General features: G+C 53.1%; 4 protein-coding genes and 1 non-coding gene across 12 annotated transcripts; 4 read left to right on the top strand and 1 right to left on the bottom strand.

Annotated features, from left to right (window-relative positions):
* Positions 1 to 224: 224 nt before the first annotated feature.
* On the top strand, positions 225 to 2,512 carry LOC142882358 (uncharacterized). The gene is made up of 5 exons (XM_076017073.1): positions 225 to 381; positions 480 to 619; positions 1,216 to 1,438; positions 1,522 to 1,625; positions 1,731 to 2,512. Exons 1-5 carry the CDS (start codon positions 324 to 326, stop codon positions 1,935 to 1,937), a joined length of 732 nt encoding a protein of 243 aa, XP_075873188.1. The 5' UTR covers positions 225 to 323; the 3' UTR covers positions 1,938 to 2,512.
* A 115-nt stretch (positions 2,513 to 2,627) lies between these two features.
* Positions 2,628 to 6,023, top strand: cfap418 (cilia and flagella associated protein 418). Of its 6 annotated transcripts, none has more exons than XM_076017060.1 (8): positions 2,628 to 2,772; positions 3,933 to 4,124; positions 4,335 to 4,715; positions 4,819 to 4,981; positions 5,052 to 5,113; positions 5,286 to 5,351; positions 5,434 to 5,529; positions 5,612 to 6,023. In XM_076017060.1, exons 2-8 carry the CDS (start codon positions 3,979 to 3,981, stop codon positions 5,769 to 5,771), a joined length of 1,074 nt encoding a protein of 357 aa, XP_075873175.1. In that variant the 5' UTR covers positions 2,628 to 2,772; positions 3,933 to 3,978; the 3' UTR covers positions 5,772 to 6,023. The 6 variants fall into 6 exon arrangements, with proteins under 6 accessions (XP_075873175.1, XP_075873176.1, XP_075873177.1 ...); XM_076017061.1 differs by lacking the exon at positions 2,628 to 2,772 and adding an exon at positions 3,367 to 3,460; XM_076017062.1 differs by lacking the exon at positions 2,628 to 2,772 and adding an exon at positions 3,512 to 3,586.
* trnas-aga (transfer RNA serine (anticodon AGA)) lies at positions 3,526 to 3,607 on the top strand. Its single transcript has one exon. It is a non-coding gene; the product is annotated as a tRNA-Ser (tRNA).
* Positions 6,024 to 6,149: 126 nt separating the features above from the next.
* On the top strand, positions 6,150 to 9,875 carry wdr73 (WD repeat domain 73). Its single transcript, XM_076017059.1, has 8 exons — positions 6,150 to 6,282; positions 6,780 to 6,847; positions 6,972 to 7,057; positions 7,918 to 8,006; positions 8,103 to 8,170; positions 8,314 to 8,484; positions 8,582 to 8,956; positions 9,287 to 9,875. The coding sequence occupies exons 1-8, from the start codon at positions 6,179 to 6,181 to the stop codon at positions 9,511 to 9,513; spliced, it is 1,188 nt and encodes a 395-aa protein (XP_075873174.1). The 5' UTR covers positions 6,150 to 6,178; the 3' UTR covers positions 9,514 to 9,875.
* Positions 9,876 to 10,935: 1,060 nt separating this feature from the next.
* Positions 10,936 to 14,384, bottom strand: plekhf2 (pleckstrin homology domain containing, family F (with FYVE domain) member 2). 3 transcript variants are annotated; one of them, XM_076017076.1, is made up of 2 exons: positions 14,207 to 14,384; positions 10,936 to 12,193 (listed from the first exon to the last, which is right to left on the bottom strand). In XM_076017076.1, exon 2 carries the CDS (start codon positions 12,185 to 12,187, stop codon positions 11,468 to 11,470), a length of 720 nt encoding a protein of 239 aa, XP_075873191.1. In that variant the 5' UTR covers positions 12,188 to 12,193; positions 14,207 to 14,384; the 3' UTR covers positions 10,936 to 11,467. The 3 variants fall into 3 exon arrangements, with proteins under 3 accessions (XP_075873191.1, XP_075873189.1, XP_075873190.1); XM_076017074.1 differs by having other exon boundaries at positions 10,936 to 12,225; positions 14,207 to 14,382; XM_076017075.1 differs by lacking the exon at positions 14,207 to 14,384 and adding an exon at positions 13,748 to 14,184 and having other exon boundaries at positions 10,936 to 12,225.
* Between the last annotated feature and the right edge of the window lie 54 nt (positions 14,385 to 14,438).

Raw genomic sequence — 14,438 nt, 5'->3', positions numbered from 1 at the left:
CTGCTAGTGCTCATAGAACACCTTTCACCTTAACTGAACGCCAGTCAGTCTAGCCAGATCAGTGTGTGTGTGTGTGTGTGTGTGTGTGTGTATGTGTGTGTGTGTGTGTGTGTGTGTTATGCTGGCTCGACTTTCTGTGACGTCACATTGAAAGTCCCTCCAACAAAAGATTTGAATTTAGTTTCACTTTCGCTGCGGGGGAACCCCCGCCCCCCTTCCTACTTCCCTATCCTGAGTACAAATACCAACTGTAGGACCCAGTAGAACTACTCGGTGACCGGCAGAACCACGGAGTGCCTAACACTGCCCAACACAGCCGAACCATGTCTGTGGTGCCGCCGACAGTCTGGCTGCTGCTGCCGCTGCTTATGGCGTCGCCGCGTGAGTATGGGACGAGACATCGGTCCGACCCGCTCCGCTCCGGTGCGGTCCGGTTCTGACGGAGGAGTCACGGTCTGCTCTCTGTCCGCACTCCGCAGGTGTCCCGCGGGCTCGTGCCAGGACCCTGAACGAGCCACTTCCTGTCCGATGCGCCGCGGACTCGGACTGCTTCCTGCCGTGCCAGGCCAGCCGGAAACCCGGGGTGGCCTACCCTCACCTGACGTGGTACCGGCAACAGGTAAATCACCGGGACTCAGTGTGTTTCCACCGCAACTGGCACAACACGATCAGAACCGGAACCAGAACAGCGCCGCTGAGTGGGCGGAGCTACCGCAGTTTACTTGGCAATGATGACGCCGTGTCGCGATGATCGGTGACCGACGAGCAGAAGCTGGAGGATCCAGAACTTCTGGTCCAGAATCAGCATGGTCCAGAACCATGCTGGAGAACCAGCAGGGTGCTTCAGGACCTTTGACCTGAAACACGGTTCATAACCAATCTTTCTATCCATGTGTAGATTCTTAAGCCCTGGACTTTTAATCTTTCTATAAAAAAAAAAAAAAAAGAAGAAAAAAAAGACAAAGGCCAGTTAATCCCCAGTAGAGTGTCATACTCCCAGTGTGATGTCTTGGCTTGTCCTGATGCATCATGGGAGTTTCAGATTAGCAGTGCTAGAAAACACTTCTTGGCTGTGGTGGAAACTCACAGGTCAACAGCGCCTCCCTGTGGTCAGACCCTCGCCTTGCGTCCGTCCTCGTCTTGTGTCAAATCCTGCAGTCCTGTGAGTGCAAGGCTGCAAACAGCGGGCCAACACTATACGTCCTGTCCCTCTAGGACTCCGCCCCCCAGTTGGGCACCAGAGCTATCCTGTCCTGGGACCTCATCAACAGCACCAGGCGAGAACCACTTGGGCGCGATGAGGAGCTGCTGCCGGAGGACGGGCACGCCGTCCACCTGCACAACGTCAGCTGCACCCACGCCGGACTTTACAGCTGCTTCTTGGCGGCGCCGCTGGGGGAGCAGAACCAGGAGTCCTGGCTGAGGCTGTCTGTGACCGGTGAGTCCACCTCCACCCTGAGAAACACCTGAGGAACACCTGAGGAACACCTGAGGAACTGATGTCTGTGTTTCAATTGGTAGGCTGTGCAGGAAGTCCCACCCCAGGAAGTCTGTTGACAGATGTGACCCTGGCCGTGGCCACTGTGGTGCTGGTCTTGTCACTGGTGGTCTTCAGGATGAGCTACGTAAGTGGCTGAGAGAGAGAGAGAGAGAAGACAACTGGGCTGGGTCAAAGCCAACCTTTCACTCACCTGTCTGTGTGTGTGTGTGTGTGTGTGTGTTGCCCTCAGGTGTGTCTGAGGAACTCTCTGAGGGACAGACACAGGCCCATGAGGAAGGAGGTCGTGGTCACGCTGGACACGCCCCTCAGACCTCTAGATGAAAAAGACCTCATGATGATTCGTACGTTGGGCCCCAAGCCTCCCGCAGCACCGCCGACCTCCACCAGCAGGTGGAGCTGGACTAAACTGGTGGAGCCGCTGAGTGACGCTCGCTGATGGAGGACGACTTTGTGTTTGAGTGGAAGACCCTACCTCAGCCCCACACACACACACACACACTCACACCTTTCCTGCACACACCCTTGTGGAGACGTCGCTGCTGAAAGCTCCTGTACAGGCTGAAGTGAACAGGACACCCCCTAGTGGAGGACGTGGCTCCAGTCAACTGGGCCAGTGACAGGGAGACTCCCACTGGATTGCAGTTGAGTTCCATTGTGGTACAGGAGCAACCAGTGACCCCTGGAGGAATGAAGAGGAAAATAAGTTTCATGGCAACAAGAGTCAAAAGCAGGCTCATCAGTGTCTACTGACTCCAGGGTCCAGGGTCCAGGATCCAGGATCCAGGACTGGGGGAGATCCAGGTCTTCAGGCCAGGTAGCCAAATTTCTAGCCCCGCCCACTGATGGTTGTTTGACTTTGATCAAACATGCTAGTGTCATCACAGCAACACCCGCTGAAACCTGCTGCTGCTGCTGACCTCTGACCCCATCAGTGCTGGTTCTGAATTGAAAGGTCATTTCTGCTTCTTTACTTTCTGTTTACATCCAAATAAAATGCAGAAGTTCAAGAAATGCTTCACGTGTTCAGCACATTCGTGTCTGTGTCCCTTTTTCTGTTTGTTTTGGGGTTTTTTGTTGGAATGTACACAAGTTTCAATAAAGTCCCTCAAACTTTGATCTTCCTCAGACTAAAGTGTGAATAATATGGATGAAAGTCCCGGGACAGATAATGAAATGTGAAATACTTCTCAGTTGTTGAGTGTTGCTGTGTGTGACAAGATGAAAACCTACCGTCTCTGTGCTTCCCCCGTGTGGTCGTCGCCTCGTAAAATGTAAAGCTGTAAAGGGGACGGGAAATTATATCGGACACTGTTTTGTCACACGGTTTAATATTCGCCTTGTACAAGGCCTTGCTTTGATGAGTACTCATCAAATTTCCCAACCTTTATTCACGTTTTTTGTTGTTCGGCTGTTATGCGGTGAAAAACACAACGCTGAGGTTGGCACCACATTCGCCGCGGTGCTTCTTAGGTTTCGACTCCACCTTAAAAAGAAATTCCGCAATTTGACCGCTAAAAGTTGTCAACTTTGGAGTCCCATGCTTTGCAACAAGGCCCAGGCTTTACAATCATACCTCACATGTCCATTTCTACTGTATCATTTTGGAAATAATCCACCTGAAAAACTGAAAAATATCATAATGTAAATTACAAAGTTGCCTACTTTGGAGTCCCCCCAAAAGACCAAAAATGATTTCCCGTAAAATGTCTCAGCTGATTCTGAGAGTAGAGCTCCCAGGCTTTCCAATGATATCTCACATGTCCATTTCTACTGTATAAGTTTGGAAAGAAGTCCACCTCAACATAGACATAATGATTCACTGAATTTTATATGTTGAACAGTGTTGGGATAAGCACCGCCATCTAGCGGCGGATGTGGTGCCAACTTCAGCGTCGTGTGAAAAACATGGCTGACGTTCTAAAGAAGATCAACCCCGCCCGTGTCTGGACTGCCTTCAAGGTCCGAACACATCCTAACGACATCAAAGGGTTTCAAGCGAGTTGTTCAGTATTGTTGTGTACGTGGTTGTCGTGGCCGAGTGGTTAAGGCGATGGACTAGAAATCCATTGGGGTCTCCCCGCGCAGGTTCGAATCCTGCCGACAACGGCTCATTTTTTCCCCCTGCAAACTTTATAGAACATCTTATCGGCTGACGGTCCCAACACTTCGTCATCGCCTTCATCATTATGACAACTAATGTGATCTGATGATCACATGATCGCCGGGGGCTCGTCTGTCTGAACTGAACTCATTGAGTCTCTATGTTGATGTTTTATTTCACATGTACTGGGTTATTTATATATTCCCTCGCATTTTTTTTTTTTTTTTGCCGCGACAACATTAAAACATGACTTCAACGTTTGAACTCGACTCGTTCAAAACTAAACTCAACTCTTATTTTGAAGACGTCACTTCCCTTCCTGTCACCTAGCAACGGCGCACGCTGTGAGCGCTAGCAGCTAGCCACACAGAAAGCCATGAGCGACGACGACGACGATCTGGACGAACTTTTGGATGAGGTCGAGCGAAAGTTCTGCTCCAAAGCTTCTGTCGGCGCCTTCGGCCGCGGCTCGAGCCACAGTCGGACATTCGGGTCGGACGGAACCGGAAAGAGCAAAGAGGGGTGAGCAAAGCTAACTCCGGTGGCTGACGGCAGCTAAAGGCGAACCCCCTGCAGTCCGAGGTAGACTGAGGCTTTCAGCGCCTCCTGTCGGCAGCAGGTCTTCATCTGTCCGCTCAGTGTGTGACGGCTGCCATATTAAAATCAAATTATTATGATTTTATTATGTGACGCTGATCTTCAGCGAATATTCCGCTGGTCTGTTTCCCTCAGTGCAACCACAGCCAATCAGCTGCCTCCTACTGACCCTAGTCTAGTCCTCCACTTCCTCCTCTCTCACACCACCACCTTCATCACTAGCCAGATGTTCACCCTCCAAACATCTCCAGTCTTCTGTCCTGCTCCAGCTGGTTCCTCCTCAGTGTCTCCACTCCAGCTTCCACCGCTCCACACCTTCTCCTCGCCACAGCTCTCAGACCTTCTGACGTCTTCCTCAACTCAACCCAACCCAGACCAAACACACTTTCTCCCAGGCATTAGACAAAAGCCATGTGGTCAATATCCATCATCTTCACGTTGTGAATACAAAATAAAGCCAAATATCAGTTTGATTCCTTTGACCCTCATGCAGCTCTCCAGTCCAGGTCTTCGAGAGTAGGTAGTCAGACCTGCAGGACTGATCTCCACAGTGTCAAATATCTCCCGAGACACTGGAGGATCCTCGAGGAAGAACTGAAGTCAGGTTTTTTTTCTTCAGGTCCTTCACTTTTGATCATCCTGAACCGCTGAGCTCAAGTGTCAGTGATGACATTGACGCTTTTCTGGAAGACCTGCTGGAGGACGGAGGAGACGGCGGTGGTGAAGGCCTGCAGGTGACCTCCTGGAAACTTCCTGCTTCCTGTTTGTCTGGAGGTCCAGCTGTGTGAGAACCTGCTGGCTCCCCCCGCCCCCGCACACACGGTGATTGGTTATTCTGTGGCTCCTTCTCAGGCTCAACACTGTCCAAAAGGAACTCCAGTGGAGAGACCACTGCCCCCACCTGGAGGGAGGAGGTCAGTACAGGTCTGAGGTGTCACCAGACACTGGCTGTGTCTCAATTCAAGGTCAGCATCCTTGGTCGGCTGGCCTTCAGATGCAGGCTTCGAAGGATGCAGACCCTGAATTAAGACACAGCCTTTGTCTCATCTTCTTCTTCTTCTTCTTCTCCTCCTCCTTCTCCTGCAGGTGCTGTCCTGTGTACCTGGGTGGCAGCGGCACCAGGTGCGGGGTGGGAACAGCTGCTGCCCAGAGGTGACGAAGCGCCACACTCACTGTGAACCTTTGACCTTTGGGAGAATTTATCCTGCTGCTCCAACCTTGATCTCACCCACAGGTCATGTGACCAGCTGCGGTGCACCACCTGCGACTTCCGGGTGCTGAAGTTCGACGACTGCCGCTGGGACGTCTCCTGCGATTACCTGTTCCTCAGGTGAGTCTGCAGGAAAGCTGTTAGCGGGGTGTTGCCATGCTAACAGTAAGCAGGCTCACTTGCTCTCCTGCGCCCCCTCCAGGAACAACATGCCCGAGCGCCACAAGCTGCGGAGCCGGCTGAAGAGCAGCAGCGGCTGGAGGGCCTACGCCTGTCAGTGCAGCTGGGAGTCCACAGAACAGCTGATCCAACTTCAGGATCGGCCCCGGCTCACCTGGGTCTGTGGGGGACACCCCCACTGACGACCACCTGGTGGCGCTGGAGGTCACCTGTTATGAATCCACGACTGGTTGAGGAGAGAGCCGCTGCTTCCTGCCAGTCAGACTTTAATCCAGCATATTGACCGAGTCATTTAGAATCCTGCGACTTTGTATTATTTGTGTTATTAACGATGAAAGTGTAAACACAAACGTGTGTCATGTTTTGGATATTTATGTCTGTTGGATGAGTTTTGTCTTTGTAACTAATGGACGAGAAAAAAAAAGAAAGAAGAAAATACCTGGTTTGATTGTAGTTCTGATGTTCGACCACTATTCTGGTCCAGACCCGAAGAGACTTGACTCTCCGGCAGGGGGCAGTGTAGCCTGCAGAGAGGAACGAAGCCGGCAGACACTCGGAAACCGGAAGCCGGTGGGGGCCACCGCTAAATATGATCCGACAGCGCCGAGAAGTGGCAGCGGACATGGAGGAGGATGGTGACTGTGTTCCGGACGAAGATGTTCTGGACGACTGGTTCATCGAGTCTCTGAAAATGTGAGCGTGTTTCCGTGTTCACAAGGTGTATTAGCATCCAGCTAGCGGCAGGATTCCCCGGCAGTGCTACAGCTTAGCTTAGCATAGCTGAACTCCGCTCACATCCCCGCCACGATTTCAGCCATTTATGTCGTTTATCTGCTGGTGAATTAATTCCGCTCCAACCCAAACCTAAAGCTTTTCTTTTATACGCTAGCAGTCAAAAGTTTGGACACATGCTTCTGATGTAATGAGTTTTCTTTCATTTTCATGACCATTTACATTGTAGATTGTCACTCAAGTTCTCAAAACCATGAATGAACACATGTGGAATATATATTAAACAATAAAAAAGAAGAAGAAATAACTCCAACGAGTTTTAATTTTAGAAGATCTAGAATAGCCACCCTTCGTATAAAATGTACATCACATGAAATGTTGAACTGGATCCAAGCTGGGAGTAAAGGACTGTTTTGAATGATGAAGTTTGGCCTCCGCGTGCTGCCGTATCTCCTCAGGTACAAAGACCTCTACGTGTATCAGCTGGAACATCCCACACAGGTGATGGAGTGGACATCAGCCAAGAGTGAGAGACAAACCTCACGTCTTAATACATCATCCAAACAATATGTTTAAAACAAACAGTAAACAGGCAACATCAGGGGCATCAGCCAATCACAAGAGCCGCTGGATGTGTTGTGTGTCCTCAGGTGTGTGTGTGGCAGGCAACTCCTCCAGCAGGTGTGAGATCCTGGAGCTGGAGCTGCCTCCCAGACTGTCTGCCACCCAGAACCAGGTAACACCCACACACCTCACACACTGAGGAGGGACTGGTTCAAAATTGAAGCGGTGCTTTGTTGGTTCGGCACCTGCACCTCTGAAGACCCTGTTCCTGGCTGTAGCCGCCGTTTACTGCGACTGTGTGTTTGAGGATAGAAGTCAATGGCAAAGTTGTTTACATTCCGATCGATGCACGCGTTAGTGTTAGCATTAGCTCTGCTACATGCTAACGCCTGCAAACTTTATGCTTCCACCTGCTGCTGTGTGATCCGGTATTTCTCAACATCTACTGACTGTATGTCTTATAATATTTGGGGACATAAGTATCTAAGCACACTATAGTACAGGCGTGGGCAAACTACGGCCCGGGGGCAATGTGGGGCCCGTTAGGCTTTTTACTGTGCCACGCTGAACTTGAAGGAATGATATTCACAGTCAGTCAGTCATCAAACAGCTGCATCTCCTCCAGTGTTTCCAGAGTCATTTCAATAAAGAGCTGAACACCCTGGTGGTCCAGGGGTGGTTCTGGGTGGTTCTGGATGGTTCTAAGAGCTCAACACCCTGGTGGGGCTTCAAAGACTCTGATTTGGTTGCAACTTTACTTCATTTTCCATTGACATTACAGCAACATGTTTCATACATGATAGTTTCCTCCTATGAGGTGGCTCACCAGAACACTCCGTCCATCTGCTGCTGCTCCGCTACCCCCCTCTGGCCCACTGTACAACCCATTGTGGCTCCACCAGTCAAACAGTTGGCCCCCTGCTGGTCTAGTAGCATCACCACATGAATGTAGTTGACCTTGAGCTTGGTGTTCTGTTAAATACGTACGCCTCAGAGTCACATGACCAACCTGTGGGCTCCTGACATGTTCAGGGTCTGTGTGCAGGGCGGGACTTCAGAGTTCTCCACGGAGGCTTCAGTGACGGCCCAGTCCGCCACCTGGCCCACGTCCCAGGAACCAGGTGAGCCGAGGACTTCGACCTCAGGAGCAGCAAGGTAGAAACGGGCTCTTCTCACCTGGAACCACCTGACTGACTGGGGGGGCGGGGCTTCCACAGGTGCATCGTCACCAACGACGGCCGCAGCTCCCAGCTGCAGGTGTGGGAGGTGGCAGAAGACGCCAGCGGTGAGTTCAGCCTCTGACCTTGACCTCGACCTCTGACCTTCATTCACTGTTAGACCTCAATGTGGTCTGCAACCTTCGCCTCTGACCTTCACTCAGCCTCTAACTCTGACCTCTGACCTCCCTCTGATCTGCCACACCCACAGATGTGATCAGGAGAAGCCGCACCATTGAGGGGTGCAGTAACGGTCGTGGCCCAGTGGGGGGCAGCAGGGTGGCAGCCCGCAGGTGGGCGTCGCCTCAGGTGCTCCACGGCGCCACCTGCAGCCAGGTGCAGCTGACTGACCTGACCTCCGGACAGACACTCTTCAGCCTGGGTGGGTGTGTCTACCTGTCACATGACCGGGTGGGGGGTGGTGGGCTGGGATCAGCTGGTGGGCTGCTGAACGACCTGTTCTCCTCTCCTCCAATCAGACAGCGGGGGGGCGGAGCCTCTGGCCTCCCTGCAGTTCATCAGCGGCAGCGTCTTCCTCACCGGCCGCCGCGACGGCACCGCCCTGCTCGCCGACGTGCGAACCCCCGGCGCCGCCAACCTGTCGCTGCCGCCCCCTCTGAATCCCACAGCCGGCAGCAGCGCCCCCTGGTGGACGGCTGCGGCAGAAGAGCGGCCGGCCGGCACCAGGCTACTCAGAGTGGCGTCGTCGGGACTGATGGAGACGTCGGACCTCAGAAAGGGGGGCGGAGCCGTCGGCCGAGCCCGGCTGCACCTCCCCGCCAGGCCCTGCCCCCTGGGTGATGATGTCACAGCGTCCTGGGCGCCGGCACTGGACGGATACATCGCTGTTTCAGGTGAGCATCTTCGTGTTGATGGTTGTTGGTTGTTGTTTGTTAGGTCCATTTTCCTATTATTCACACCGCCGTCAGTGAACGCACCACAGTCATTGAACGCACCGCAGAAGTCCAATCCATCATCATCATCATCATCATCAGCTTCCCTATATGAAGGTGATGGCTAGTTTGGATTCTTGAGGGTCTAAATATGATGGCCTTGGTGTGGAATGCCCCCCCGCCACTGGAGGCGTGGCCACCTGCTGAAACCTGTGATGAGGGTGGAGCTACTGCCACACCACCATCCTGTTCTCACCCTCCTCTTTCTCCACCTCCTCCACCTGCTGGCAGGTTTTGGGGGTGCGGTCCAGGTCTTTGACACCTCATCGTGGGGGGCGGAGCTACAGGATGCCAGGCTGCTGTTTGAGCACCGTGGCCACGCCCCCTCGCCCGCCACCACCGCCGCCACCGTCTCCACCCACGCATGGCACCCGGAACGAGCGCGGACGCTGCTGTCAGCGGCCACCGACGGCTCCGTCCACGTCTGGGACTGGATCGACCAATCAGCCGGCAGCTGAGGTTCGGGGGCGGCGGGAGGGGCTGTGAGCTCAGCAACAGAGACTGAAAGACTTCACACAGCGACGACATCACTTCCTGGGGAGTCACGTGGGCCAGCAGCCAATCAGAGCTCTGCGCTGCAGCCTGAGGAAAGGTGCCAGCTGATTGGACATCCGGGATCACCTGATGGTTTTGTTTTGGTTTTTTTTTCATTTAACTGTGTTTCATTTTGTTCAGAATTTCACTTTAATCATTTAGAAATATTACAAATGACTCAACAGTTTTGCTACATTTAATTATAATTGTGTTATAATTATCTGTGCTGACTGACTGAATGCGAGGACGTTGGCATAATAAACAGAGCAAAGACGCCACACAGTGACACAGCGTTCAGCAAAATATTATTTATGTCTTAGATTCTTGGAGGAATTAGTGATGGACAATGATTGGCTGGGTTACATTCTGATTGAAGCCCTTTAAAGTTAAAATGTCAAAAACACACACACACTCACACTCACATGCACGCGCGCGCACACACACACACACACACACTGTTTAAAAGCAGTCATTCTGCAGTCTGGTCAGATAGACGGGCTAAAGCTAATGCAGCATGGTGGCTAACGCTAATGCTCCAGTCAGCCGGTCGCTGTTCAATTCTGTCCAGTTGAGTTAGCCCCGCGCTAACCCTGGTTAGCATCTCCGCTGGGTCACTGCAGCGATGGAGCAGCAGGCAGGCACCTGGTTATTAGTGTCAACAGCGTCATCAGGCTGGTGGGCGGAGCCTGGTCCACAGCTGCTGGTCTTCACACTGGACGTTCTGGGACGTCACCAGGACGGAAACGTCTCCACACTGGGAGCCCGGGAACAGGAAGTGACCCGCAGATGGGCGTCCCCAACGCGGTGTGAACACCGCTGCCCCCTGGTGGTCGTCTCTTGTCAGCATCATCCAGTTCATCAGGTTAGTGAGCTACACTTCCTCAATCACGCAAAACTGCTTTATTACAGCAACACAAAAGGCCGCTATCATCTGCAGCAACGAAAACAAAGTCAATTAAGAAAAAAAAAAATCCCTTCTTGTCCCCCCGCCTCCCCGATGTGCTGCCACAAGTTGGCGCTGTGTGTGTGTGAGAACTCCTGAGACACAGCAAATCACAAACACACAGTTGAATGGGGACGGCAGTGCGATGGGCGGCTGATTGGAAGCAGGGCTAATGGCTAACTGGCCAACGCTAATACATTGCAGTCAAATTAAATCAAGATTTAAAAAAAAAAAGAAAGAAAACAGCTATCTGCCCCCTGGTGGCTGCTGTGGAACTGCACCTCAGAAAGTCAACTAGTCAGCGACACGTTTTATTAGTTCTGTAGTTTTTTTGGTCCAATGTAGTAAAAAGTGTGTGTGTGTGTGTGTGTGTGTGTGTGTGTGTGTGTGTGTGTGTGTGAGGGGGGAGGAGCTTAAGACTGACAGACCAATAGTGAATGCTGCACGCTGTCTTTTACTTCCTGCTCCGTCTGCTGGTCACATGATCAGGCCTGTGATGCCGAAACAGAAAGGAAGGAAGTGGCGGTGATGGAGAGGAGGGGGCGGGGCCATGGGAGGTCAGAGTTCAACCTTGCTGAGCATCAGCCGAAGGGCTACACGTCGAACACGACCATTTGGAATGTGGGGAAAATAAACGGATGATGATGACGACGATTGGGAGCTGGTGAGACCTGAGAGGTCAGAGGTCGGCAGATCGAAAGGCACTGGGGCTGGTTAGCATGTTGTTGGTGATTGGTCAGAAGCCAGTGGAGGAGTTACTGACCTGTAGTAATAATAATCTAGGCTTCCTTTTAGAGGGGGAGGAGCCTGTTTTGGAAGAAGGCGTTTGTTCCCTGCAGCCAAAGCACGAGACGCTCTTCCTCTCCAGTCCTGCAGTTCCACTGCCGGGCCATCAGGGGGGCGCCACAGCCCGGCCCCCCTGCCCGCCTCCCCTTTCAGTCGCTGCTGTCGTCCTCGTCGTCCTCGTCGGACAGGTTGCCGGTGAACTTTGACCCCGGCGGCAGGCTACCGGCGCCGGCGGTCAGCTGCAGGTAGCAGTGCTCGCAGACCCGCACGGGTTTGGACGACTGGCTGGGCAGCAGGAACTTCTTCTCGGAGCAGGCGCTGCACACCACCAGGCCGCACTTCCTGCAGTGGTGGCGGCGGCTGACGGGCGTGAAGCGCACCTTCTGGCAGCGCATGCAGACGGTGGCCTCCGAGTCGGGCACCCAGACGGCGGCGTGCTCGCCGGCCGGCGCCTTGCCGCTCTTCTGCAGCAGGTCGCCCACGCACTTGCCGATGTGGCTCATCCACTCGGACTTCTCGTCGGGCGTGGCGGCGAAGACGGCGAAGGACTTGGTGGGCGTCTTGATGAGCCAGCCGTTGCGCAGCTCGCCGTCGTCGGCCACCGTGTCGATGGTGACGCCCTCCAGCGGGATGATGTGCTGCTTGTTGTACTTCTTCTTGTGGATGACGATGTTGCCGTACACCAGGATGTCGTTGAAGAGGAAGAACTGCCGGGCCTTGGGCTTCTTGCGGCACAGCTTGGTCAGGACGCCCTCGCCGATCAGGACGCGGCCCGGGATGGCCAGCGGCTGGCCGGCGGCGCCGAAGCAGCCCTCCACCACGCCGATCCTCCGGGAGTTGGCCTCGCTGTTGGCCAGCCGGTCCACCATCTTCGCCTGGAGCAGAGGGAGGCGGAGTCACAGGTCACCTGGAGAAGAGGGGGCGGAGTCACAGGTCACCCGGAGAATCAATTCAATCGAATGGCAACCCCCGAGAATCAGAAATGAATTGAATGATGAGACTAGGGTTTACATTCCTAGTTAACAGCGCCATCTAGGGGTGGAGCTGCCCTGGAGAAAAAGCTTCACGGGCCGCATATGGTCCCTGGGCCGTAGTTTGCCCATGCCCGATTTAGAATCAAATTGTGACCCTAAAATTCAGAATGGAATCATGAGACCCCCCCCCCAGGATTCATATCTCTAGTGGACAGCGCCATCTAGCAGCAGTATGTATGTGTATATACACACACACACATATATATATATATATATATATATATATATATATATATATATATATATATATATATATATATATATATATATATATACACATACATACATACATACATACATACATATATACATATATATATATATATATATATATATATATATATATATATATATATAGAACAAAGTAGTTTGCCCATGCCTGGACTAGCTTCCTGCTTCAGTGTCCTGTCCGGTGGATTAGCGGCGCACGCTAATCGTCTGAGTGACCTTTGACTCCATGGCTTCCTGTCCACTCACCTGCAGCCGTATTTTTACCCTGTTCCCGGTTCTCCAGGTGACCTGGGAGGATTTCCTCTCTGCAGGACGTCATCGAGTCAGTGACATCAGCACGGCTCGACCAATCAAAACTGTCGGGAGGTCAGGCCACGCCCCCCCACCCCCCTACCTCTCACTGTTTCTCCATCAAGTTACACAAGTGATTAAACATCTCACAACAGCACCCAGATTAGTTCCTCGCCCACAAACGCAGCATGACTCGACGCATCCCGACCAGTTCAGACACACACACACACACACACACACACACACACACACACACACGCACACACACGCACACACCTGATCACTTATTCCTCTGTTTGGAATTCCTTTCTTTAAGCGACAGGCCACTTCCTGCTTAGTAAGCCCCGCCCCCGATCACCTGACCCGGGACCCAAAGGAGCTCAGACTTCCTCTTCAGAGCCGCAGCAGGATTCACTTCCACCAGCCAGCGGAGAGACACACAACCAACAAGCCAACACTGAACACACACAACTGTCAGTATGCAACAAACTCAGCACTGACTGGGCCCCGCCCATCATCAACCACAGCCACCTGTTAATCAATTCGCCAACACTTTAATTGTTTCAGACCAATTCGTAAAGTCCCTGTTAGACTGCAGGAGGTCGCCACGTGGGAGGTCAGCTGATTCACTACACACAACAGTCTTTAACTACACTAGAAAGATCAGCACACACCCACACACACACACAAACTATAGATTCTTATGAATCTTCCTTAAGAAATCTCGCGCCAGGACGTAAAAATACACGTGTCGCGTTCACGGATCCACAAAAGTCCTCCATGAATTCTCCCGCACCGCGGTGCGTGAAGGTGCGGCGAGGTGTGTAACTAATCCTAACACATACACACACGCACACACAAAACTTTGTCCACCTCTCGTCGGTGAAATGTTGCTCTTCCGGTGTCAGTCGGTGGGAAAGCGCCATGAAAAAGTTCAACTTGACCCCCCCAGGAGCAGACAAACATACCGGAAGTTGACACATTCCAACCACAACTCATCCACACTGCGACTCACGAAGCCTCCGTCACTAACGCAACTTTGTGTTTCCACCGGCTAGCAGCTTTAGCCGCCTGCTAGCACACGTAGCTTCCCAAAGTTCGGCTCGGGGAGCAGCGAACCCCGCTGCCGGCTGTCCGACACCTGTTGACGGGCTCTCCGGCGCGACTCTCCGGGGGGGTTCGGCCTAGGTTCGGCCGTGTGGTGTCACCCAGCCGGCCGCAGCCTTCGTGACGGGTGTTGGTGGAAAGTGTGACCGGGGAAGAGCTCCACTAGCTCGGTGTAGACTCCGACCCGGATCGCAGGAAAGTTTTCGGTCGGACCAAAGTGCTCACCGGACCGCTGCTCCGGAACTTGTGGCGACTCTTCGGAACCACTCGACCTCCGGACGGTGTCGGTGAAGCGGCGTTGGTGCGCTCCCTCAGCCCGCACTCAGCGCTCCGGCGGCGGCCGCACAAAGTCCGCCAACCCCGAAAAACAACACAACAATATGGCAGCGCTGCGTTCAAGGCGCAGCGGAAAAGTCGGCACGCACACACGACGGGACTGCGTGAACAGACCGTCCAT

The sequence above is a fragment of the Nelusetta ayraudi genome, unplaced genomic scaffold, assembly GCF_046127955.1.
Source record: "Nelusetta ayraudi isolate G7.1 ecotype Tasmania unplaced genomic scaffold, CSIRO-AGI_Nayr_v1 ptg000257l, whole genome shotgun sequence".
In the NCBI taxonomy this organism is placed as follows: Eukaryota; Metazoa; Chordata; class Actinopteri; order Tetraodontiformes; family Monacanthidae; genus Nelusetta; species Nelusetta ayraudi.
The sequence above is the reverse complement of the archived record's forward strand: the minus strand, read 5'-3'. Positions and strand labels throughout refer to the sequence as shown.

Excerpts from the sequence above, each read along its gene's own strand:
- LOC142882358 (XM_076017073.1), top strand. The coding sequence starts at position 324 with ATGTCTGTGGTGCCGCCGACAGTCTGGCTGCTGCTGCCGCTGCTTATG. Across the intron at positions 620-1,215 it reads TGACGTGGTACCGGCAACAG|GACTCCGCCCCCCAGTTGGG; the intron begins GTAAATCACCGG and ends CTGTCCCTCTAG. Across the intron at positions 1,626-1,730 it reads TGGTCTTCAGGATGAGCTAC|GTGTGTCTGAGGAACTCTCT; the intron begins GTAAGTGGCTGA and ends TGTTGCCCTCAG.
- cfap418 (XM_076017060.1), top strand. The coding sequence starts at position 3,979 with ATGAGCGACGACGACGACGATCTGGACGAACTTTTGGATGAGGTCGAG. Across the intron at positions 5,114-5,285 it reads CCCCCACCTGGAGGGAGGAG|GTGCTGTCCTGTGTACCTGG; the intron begins GTCAGTACAGGT and ends CTTCTCCTGCAG. Across the intron at positions 5,352-5,433 it reads GGAACAGCTGCTGCCCAGAG|GTCATGTGACCAGCTGCGGT; the intron begins GTGACGAAGCGC and ends TCTCACCCACAG.
- wdr73 (XM_076017059.1), top strand. The coding sequence starts at position 6,179 with ATGATCCGACAGCGCCGAGAAGTGGCAGCGGACATGGAGGAGGATGGT. Across the intron at positions 6,848-6,971 it reads GGAGTGGACATCAGCCAAGA|GTGTGTGTGTGGCAGGCAAC; the intron begins GTGAGAGACAAA and ends GTGTGTCCTCAG. Across the intron at positions 8,007-8,102 it reads GCCCACGTCCCAGGAACCAG|GTGCATCGTCACCAACGACG; the intron begins GTGAGCCGAGGA and ends GGGCTTCCACAG.
- plekhf2 (XM_076017076.1), bottom strand. The coding sequence starts at position 12,187 with ATGGTGGACCGGCTGGCCAACAGCGAGGCCAACTCCCGGAGGATCGGC.